Below are 9,259 nucleotides of genomic sequence, written 5' to 3' on the forward strand. Positions count from 1 at the left end.
TATGTTAATTATCATTTCAAATGTGGTCCGTATGGTTAGATGATCTGATATTGAATTAGGAATGACTTGAAAGTCCACTGGTTTATAGCTTCCACTTTTTCTATAATGACATAAGTCGAGTCTGAGGTGACTTTCTTAATATTTCGTGTATTATTAGAGAAGGTGTGTAAGTTGTCCTTTTTGAGTACAGCAGCGAAGTCATTCATATCTATTATAATTTTCTTCATTGCTAAGGAAGTTTTTCGATTCCCCATTCCATTTATAGTAGTATCCGCCTTTTTAAGTTTTAGATTGAATTCCCCGTAATAATTGTACTCATGTTACTGATTAAAGGTTGAATAACATTAAAATAGAATTATTGATTGTCTTCATTAGGACCATATATTCGAAAGATATCAGTGTTCGAACCACAGTGTTTTATGATTATATAGCATAGATTCGAACAGAATATATCACTCCTTAAAACCATAATAATCCTTTATACTTGATCTTGTGTACCAAAGAACAACCACATCGGGCTAATTCAGAAAGGAAAGATATTTAATGAGTTTGTTCTTACGGATATTCGAGATAAGAGAGTTTACATATAGGGAGAAACAAAAAGATTCATTCTTTTATTTAATAAAAAAGTGGTCAGACATTGAAAAACCTTCAACGTATTCAATACATCAGATTTCATTCACCAAAGCAGTGAATGTTTGCTTTTTTCAACATTGACGACACACCAGGGATCTTTGGAGAGGTTTCTCTTCTATTGCTATTAGATCTTCCTCTTTTTAAGCCTATCAAATCATTAATCCAGGAAGATCAAAGCTCAGTATTTTTTCTTCCTCGAGTATTGACATTCCTTTTTTTTCCACTCCCAGGAACATCTTTTGCCGAACGGAGCAATTTATTTTCATTATTATGATTTTTATAATCATAAGAATTATTTGAAACTTCAGGTCTTTTTTTTTTTAAACATAGTGATCTCCCGAAACACCACAACCCCTCGAAACCTCAGGACTTCTATGTATGATCTTTTCGTCCTCTCCCACAGGAATAACTGTCACAGTAGATGGTAACTCTTCATTTGAAACATCTACTTCTTGACTTCTACTATTCCAACTACTTCGAGTACTTTAGAAGCATTAGAACTTCCTTCTAGTTCTAGTTCATGGTGTTTTAAACTATTTGGTGTGTTTTACTCTTCTTTTGGAATTTCAGTATTTCCAGATGTCTCTGATTCTTTAAGAAAGCTCAGGCGCTTTTTAATTTTTGACCGCAATACTTTAGTATAATTCCTTATCAACAAATCATAAAAAGACTGTAGCATCAAACACGTCGACAAAATTCATGTTGTCCTGTCTAAAGGACGATTTATCTCATCAGTGAATACAAGAACGAATGTATCCCACTGGAAATCCATATTTAAGTTAATGGCACTAGAAGCTGATTTAATCAATCCGTCATAACGAACTATTCTTGCATAGGTGATTTGGGGCTTTTCGGGATCCGGTGGATTTTTCACTACACAGTACAAACACACCACTTTTTGAGGGTGGAGAGCCCACTTTTGACGCCAGCAATGAAAGAAACCCATCTACTCCGTTTAAACACTCTATTCAATGAGTTTTGAATGAGTCTTTTGAGCTCTTTTTTGACATTTTTGGGCCCCATACAGCCCTGATGCCAACCCCCACTACTAAACCTTTTGGATGCATGTATGTAAGCCAGTACTGTAACGCCATGACAGAGGACTACATCTGCAGTGGGTGGAAGACCTTCTCTGTCGGCTTAGAAGACATAATTGTCTCTAAGGGCGGCTACATTAATGATTAAGAGAGCTCAGACGCACATCTATTTATAGCATTACTTTTGTTGAAGTTGAATATATTTATAATGGATTATATCTTGTTGAAGTTTAAAATTCAAATTGTTCAGATTTTAATTGACCACTCGGTATACGATATGTTAAGAAATAACTCCGAGGAATGTTGGGTATAATAAATTACACTTAACATAACTAAAGAGATCTTTGTATATTGAGGCATATTTTTTAATGGAGTCATTTTGACTCTGTATTTTTTGTTCTTTCGTTGTTGTTGTCCTAAATATCGTTAGCCAACTTTCCCACTAACTACTTCTTCATACTAATCCTTTACCAATTAACTTCTTTTAGCTTTGAAATGATTTACAAATAGTTGTATTTAAATAAATTTATTAGATTTTACGGATTTAAAAAAAAAGTTATGAAATGAAAAAAAATATTTTGAGACTGTGAAAGCAGAAAATGTGTCACATTGAAGCATTTGTAGCATTCACCACCCTCATATAGCCGTTGCTAATGTAACAATAATAGGTGGTTATTCTGCAAAATTGCTGGTGACCAAGGTATGCCCGTTTGGTTCGATAACTTGTTGCCAACGAGAATTTAACTTCATAATGCCCTTCACGTAGAAGTCCTTGTCCATATTGGAAAAACATACTCGGAGAACTCATATTCACAGGCCCCTGTTCAGGGCAAATTTGAACCCCCAAAAGTGTTGGCCATAGACAGGAACAGGCGATAGTCACTTAGTGCCAAGTCCGGACTATAGGGTGGATGCATAAAAACTTCCGGTGCGTCATCAATGATGTGTTTGGCCTGGTATTGTCTTGATTAAACACGATTCATCTGCTATTCAAGTATCTTTTTTTATCCAGTCTTCTGAAAATGGTTTAAAATGATTTTATGATCAATGTTCAGCTCCTTGGCGTTGCTATGACTCCTAACATGACGGCCTATCTCGATATTTTCCATGATTTTATCTACATTTTCGACGACTTGCTTGCCAGTACATGGAGTATCATTCACCTCTACTACACCAGAACAAAATCGCTTGAACCACTGTTGTGCAACACGAACTGAAAGAGTATAAAACCCGTATACATTGCAAAATTCGAAACATTTTTCCCTTTCAGAGAGTAAAAATGGTTGATTTCTTCCTTTGCGACCTCATTACTCCACGCACGATAATTCACAACTGAGCTGGACAAGCGCAATACTGTCCAACAATCGTTTGTATTATACACTCAGACCTTGTATGATACGATGTAATTAATAATGAGCAATGTATACTTAGTTAAAATAAAGGGTAAGAAATACCAAATTACTTTTGCCACAACCTATTATGAATAGAACTTATAATTCTATTTTTAAACGAGTACAATTTTTTACTTATTATTCCCAACTATAGATTTAATTTTGTAATATATATTATGATATATCTATTTTGATAATATTTATAATATGTTAATACTTAATTATAACAAAGATTTCTATTACTTCTGTTTGAATGCACCATTGACCAACCATTGACGTGATGTTACATAAAAGACTTGAATACTCATACATACATACATAGTCTCAAACATTACGAACGTTGATATCTATTCATCATACCCTTACAATTATAGGTAAATTAAGTATATTCTACACAATAAGTCAAATTTATTCAAAAGAAATATACATGTTCATGTATTATCTAGATCTTTCTTGATTTCAATGTCAAGGTAGACTCTTAATTCTTCATGGAAAACACCACCAACAAATTGGCTAATAGTTATAATAAATACCAACCTCTAAAACGAAATCGTAGAACATTCCGAGAGTGCGTCAGAAAATAATTATATCTATAAAGATCCTAAAATACGATCATCTAATTCATTTAGGCTCAAAAAGTTGTTCATGTCATATCGATAATGTTCAAGACTTGTTAATTCGAAGAAGTAATACGATATATATATATGTATGTAAAAGGATCATATCCTATATCCATTGAAATCAAAATTACCATTAAGTGCTAATAGTTTGAATTCGAAATGAAATTGGGTATATTATCGTTGTGCATGATTCTTTGCACAGTTCCATTGACTGTCCTCGCAGTTCCTACATCATCATTTTTGCCATTAAATGCATCCCTATCAGTTGGGGCCTTTCAACGAATACCAAATGTTCCTACTACTCTCTCAAGGAAAAGAAGATTTGTGTTTGATTCGGATTTTTTATCAAAAACCACTTTTAAAGTAACCTTTGCCCTTGAATTCCCTGTTGGGGATTTTAGTCTTACATCCTCTCTTCCGATCACGTATACCTTTGGAACAGGACAGTAAGTTCTTATAAAGTCAGACATATTAATTTTGGATTATATGTTCATATTAAAGATATGTTAACAAATAAATCAAAAAACACAGTTTCGTTTTTATATGCAATTATAATTATGTAATTTTAACACTTTTAATCACACACAAGAATAGATAAGTATCGATTGCTTGAGGGCGCTAATATCCCATAAGATCACTTCAACTGTTGTGGGACCCTGCTATATGATAAAACCTAATCAAAGAATATATATAAAGAACTTCTTCATTTCCATATTCTTTCAACCTAATTAATAGATTATTATAGCCTAAATATCACGAAAACAAATTACGTCATCTCTAATCCATAACAGCCTCCTCACTGTTTATATTTTCCATGCATGTAATTGTTACACATTCCATGAGTATTTGTTAGTAAACTATTTTTGAGCAGTAGCACTCTTTAAATTAAACGTAGATGCGCTGTATTTTCCTTTCAGCTGTTTTCATTAACTTTCAAAAGTTGACTCAAGTATGACTTAAAGTAGCTGACTTTACTTATTATGCACTCAAAAAAAGGTATAAAATAAGATTTCGATTTTAACATTAATATAACTCAATTAGGGGCCTTCGTTAAGAATTTGTATCATTTCAAACTCAGTCATTGATCAGACTATGAATTCAAAAAGTATTATCATTAAAAACTACTCTCTAGATAATAAAAAACAGTGGACAACAAGAAAAACTAATAAAAAACCCAAACATTTTATATGCTTATAGACCAATCTTTTGACTATTTGGAACCATAGTCCATATACCATATATTCATTACTAAGTTAAATAATAATGGCATGTAGGAGAAAAAAATATAATTTTTACAGAAATTAACCTATAATAGATAATTAGCTTAAACTGATGATCATGGACATTAAATTTGTAGGTGAATTGTTTAGTTTGCATACTCAATTTACTATAATGAAATTTTGCCAGTAGATAGATAAAGGACTAAAATTTATCTCAAATGTATTCAAATATTCCTCAGATCAACAAATAACCAACAGATGGCAAAGAATATCAAACCTCATATTAAGAAATGAAACGGATATAACTCACGAAGTTGATTTTTTTTTTTTTTTGACAAAGGTATAGCTGGGATCTTGAAGTATATGTTAAACTAAAGAAGTATATTACACTTGATAGAAACTTTAAATAAATAAATCATACATATAGTTATTTAAAAAAAATTATATTTGTCGTCATTTCAGACTCAGTCGTGAAAATGGACAACACTATGAGCAGGATTCCTTCAGAGGACGAAGCCTTCAATCCTCAGAAACAGTTTATAGCATTCTATCCACAGCTGAGGAGTACGTGACTCGATTAGGTGGTGGGATTAACGGACATGATTGTGCGCTACGAGCCATTTGTGAAATTGCACAATTTCCTGAGCATGAGGATGGTTTCCTTGGAGAAGTTGTGAATCTCATTGTGAATGGAAACAAGAACGGTGGACTCAATTCCTTTTTCAGTAGGGAGTCAAATGTATATCAAGAGGCTTATTATCAGGGTAGCTATGAAGGAAATTGCTCTGAGTATCAAGAGAGTTGTTCCATCTCCTTCTTTGATGTGAGTGAATTGCTCCAATGTTCCGAATATTACTTTCTTACTTGTAATTTTATTCTTATAATTTATAGTTTGTTGAAAGTAATTACATGGGTCATAAAAACCCTCATGTCAACAATTTATCCACTCATTACCAAGATGGAGATCCTTCAATTAATTCTATTAATGGGACCTATTAGTAGGACACTTTGTTATTTATACCTTTGGTATCCTAGAAGATTATACCAAACTAACATTAATTGTATCAATTAATTTTGTAGCTGTTTTTATTTTTATTTATATCAAATAAATGTATTCATTTATGGTTCACCTTACTCTTACGTTGTACATAAATAATTTGATAAGGTATTGAAACATCCCTTTTAAATTAGAATCCATTGAGTTTACCGAAAGGGAATCGTTTTCTAGCTTTTTACGCCATTTAAAAAGTTACCTTAACACTTTTTCATTATAAGTTCCCCAGGCAAGGAACCGTTTATACTTTTTCCGTTCCTTTAAAAAAAATATATATATTAATGGACTCATTTGTTAATCCAATTCCATTCAGTCATTCATTTCCATAAAAGCAAAAAGAAGTCGGTTCTGTAATTTTTGGCCAAACTTAGTTACCTGCGGAAAAAGATTTTTCCAATATAGATTAATTTTTCCCCGCTCGCTTTCTATATTTACTTCCGTCTACTTAACTTTTTTTAATGGATTTGTTGGTAAAAATGAGTCCTCATCCGACACACATACGGACAGACAGATAATTTTGTTGTATTAATATAGCTATTTACAACAGAAAGATTCAAAAATAACTAATGGTATCCCATTTAACGTACTTCTTCCAGATCATGATCGGAGGAAACTGTTGTTGGGGATACATTCATAGGACAATAATGTCTATAAGGGTTAAAAAAAAAATAGTATTCAATTTATGAAAGTCATTCAATTCGACTAATTCAAAATTGTCGAGATTTTTCATGGAACATAATGATGAACATCGCCATGAAATATGAAAGGGAGCTTTAAAATATAGTTTATTGTATGTGAGCTTATCGTTTCTATTGATGTTTGTTTTAGTGCTAAGCAAGTTAAGTCATCATTCTGAATAAATAGAACATGATGTTCTTAATAGTAATTACCAATAAGGATGCAAAATGTTAATTTCACATTGTACGAATCTCATGGGAAAATAGATTGGCTGTACATTGTATAAAAGAAAGGAAACACTTATTTACCGCTACCTTGTCCTTCAAAAAAATTGGCGTGGCTGCTTCATCTAAAGCTACTCAACCTTCTTCATGTTACTGATATTGTTTATTTCAAAAGGTAAGTCATTTAACTGGGAAGGCAAAATGGAACCACTCAAGAATGATTTTGAAGTTGACCAACCTGAAACATTGCAAATCACTTTATACAGAATTAGTTTTGACTGCTTTACATCATGGTGTGATATATATTGTACCTTAGTTTCCAATTCTTGCTGAACATTCTCTCACATTCCTAGCGTTGAATTTTCATGAAATAAATATATGTGTCCATCTACTTCTTCAATGTCGATCCTTGTTTTTTATCTACGTCACTCATGTTTATTTCGTTGCAAGATACCATGCGAGCAATGATCAACAAAACTTTGAATTGTATTTTTACTTTTCGTCCTCGATCATTTACTCTATACTTACTATTTAATATAAAGTAATAATTTGGGATTTGAATGGTGTCTAACTCCTTGTGGATGTAAATCTTAAAAGGAAAATAATATGTTGTAAAGTTTTTTTTAGTATACTAACAGATCATATTATTTTCAACTATGAAAATGAAAATAAAAACTATGGTGCTCCTAGCTAGTCCATACTTTGGAATTTTCAAAAGAAGGAGAAATCATAAAAAGAACACTAATATCCGGTAGTTTTCTTTTACTGAGAAACTTTTGGTTCAATATAAAAATTTGCAACGTGGTCAGCCTGATAATTGAATGTTTGGGAGAAGAGCAGTTTAGCTGTCATGACGTTTCATTAAATTAGCTGCAAGGAGCTAATAGAATATGGAAATAAACACCAAACGAGTTCCTCAATCCTACACAACTCCCTGACTCTATATAAGTTAACATTAAAAGTTGGGGCTCTATTAATGTTGTCAAATAACTATGGATACCCACAAGCTTTGTAATGGTACAAGATGAATTGTATAGTCGTATGTTTTCAATGCAATTATCATCACGAGCAGCTCTGCTGCAGAATATATAATTATCCCAATGATACTGTTGCAGCATTCGAATACACCGCTTAATTTTAAGAGACTTCAGTTGTCTGGTAAGTTGAATTTTGTTATGAGCATTAATAAGACGCATGGTCAGTTATTTCAAGTTGTTGGACTGGATTTGTCAAATGCGCTAAAGAGTTGGTAGTGAAAAGGGGTTATTTACAAGATGTGATCAAAAAGTAAGTTGACTTTTCAAATTTAGCGGACAACTTACATTTGGTATGCTTTATTTTTTTTATGTTAGTAGAGTCGCCACGAACATACATTGACAGTTTCAGAAATAAAATATGTTTAGTTTGTTTGTAAGAGACATAGTTGTTAGAAGTATTCTGCCTATTCGGCGATATTTTGCTTTTGAAAAAAAAAAAAAAATGTATCAAAGAATTTGCATCTCATTTTGTGTCAAAAATGAAATTAAGTGCACCAAAACACTTAAAATATTGCCAGTGACATACAGTGAAAGTATTTTGCGTAAAAAGAATATGTTTACAAGTGCTACAAACTTTTCAAAGATGGTCAGGAAGATGCCTATGACGAGCCTTGCTCTGGACACATAAGCACGTCAACAACAGATGAAAACGTTGAAGCAGTGATTTTTTAAATTTTTTTTTGAAAGACGTCGAATCCCTATCAGAGAAGTTGCTGAGGATATTGACATATCGCTTGGTTTGTACCATAATTTTTTTCGAACGTTTTGGGCATGAGATGAGAGTCAGCGAAGTTTGTTCCGAAACTACTTAATTTTGACCAAAATAATCGTTTGATTTTTTTATGTGAATTTTTCTTGTTCCCAAAACTGAAAAGGTCCAGTAAGGGATGGAGATTTGCAACGATTGAGGAGATAAAGACTGCATCGCTGGAAGAGCTCAAGGCTATACTGAAAAGTGCTGATGAGAAGTGCTTCAAAGATTGGAAAAATCGTGGCAAAAGGTTATTCTATCTTTGAGGGATTAAAGGAGAATAAATTCATATGTTTTCCTAAAAATACAAAGTCACCTTACTTTTTGAACGCACCTCGTATCTTAACGCAAGAGGAAGAGCTAAAAAAAAGTTTATAAATAAATCCATAAGTATCTGTGTTTGCAATTTTTTGGAATTTTATGTTAAATATGTCTGGAATTTTCTGTAAAAAGATATAATTTTTAATTACATACTTAAATTTAAACTGGAGCATAATTATTCCTGAATATAAAAAAGTGAAAATTTTCCATTTGACTCAACGATAAATGTGAGTAACAAGGATGTTGAAAAACTTTGTGTCATAGTTATTACGTAGCAATAATAAGAAGCT

At 32.3% G+C, this 9,259-nt stretch overlaps 1 protein-coding gene across 1 annotated transcript; it reads left to right on the forward strand.

The window, feature by feature from the left end:
- The first annotated feature begins 3,843 nt into the window (after window positions 1-3,843).
- Window positions 3,844-5,925, forward strand: LOC121128864 (uncharacterized). Its single transcript, XM_071893255.1, has 3 exons — window positions 3,844-4,130; window positions 5,367-5,727; window positions 5,796-5,925. The coding sequence occupies exons 1-3, from the start codon at window positions 3,844-3,846 to the stop codon at window positions 5,901-5,903; spliced, it is 756 nt and encodes a 251-aa protein (XP_071749356.1). The 3' UTR covers window positions 5,904-5,925.
- Window positions 5,926-9,259: the final 3,334 nt, after the last annotated feature.

The sequence above is a fragment of the Lepeophtheirus salmonis genome, chromosome 14, assembly GCF_016086655.4.
Source record: "Lepeophtheirus salmonis chromosome 14, UVic_Lsal_1.4, whole genome shotgun sequence".
In the NCBI taxonomy this organism is placed as follows: domain Eukaryota; kingdom Metazoa; phylum Arthropoda; class Copepoda; order Siphonostomatoida; family Caligidae; genus Lepeophtheirus; species Lepeophtheirus salmonis.

Coding starts and splice junctions, on each gene's coding strand:
- LOC121128864 (XM_071893255.1), top strand. CDS start 3,844: ATGAAATTGGGTATATTATCGTTGTGCATGATTCTTTGCACAGTTCCA. Junction 4,131..5,366: donor TATACCTTTGGAACAGGACA/GTAAGTTCTTAT, acceptor TCGTCATTTCAG/ACTCAGTCGTGAAAATGGAC. Junction 5,728..5,795: donor GTTCCATCTCCTTCTTTGAT/GTGAGTGAATTG, acceptor TATAATTTATAG/TTTGTTGAAAGTAATTACAT.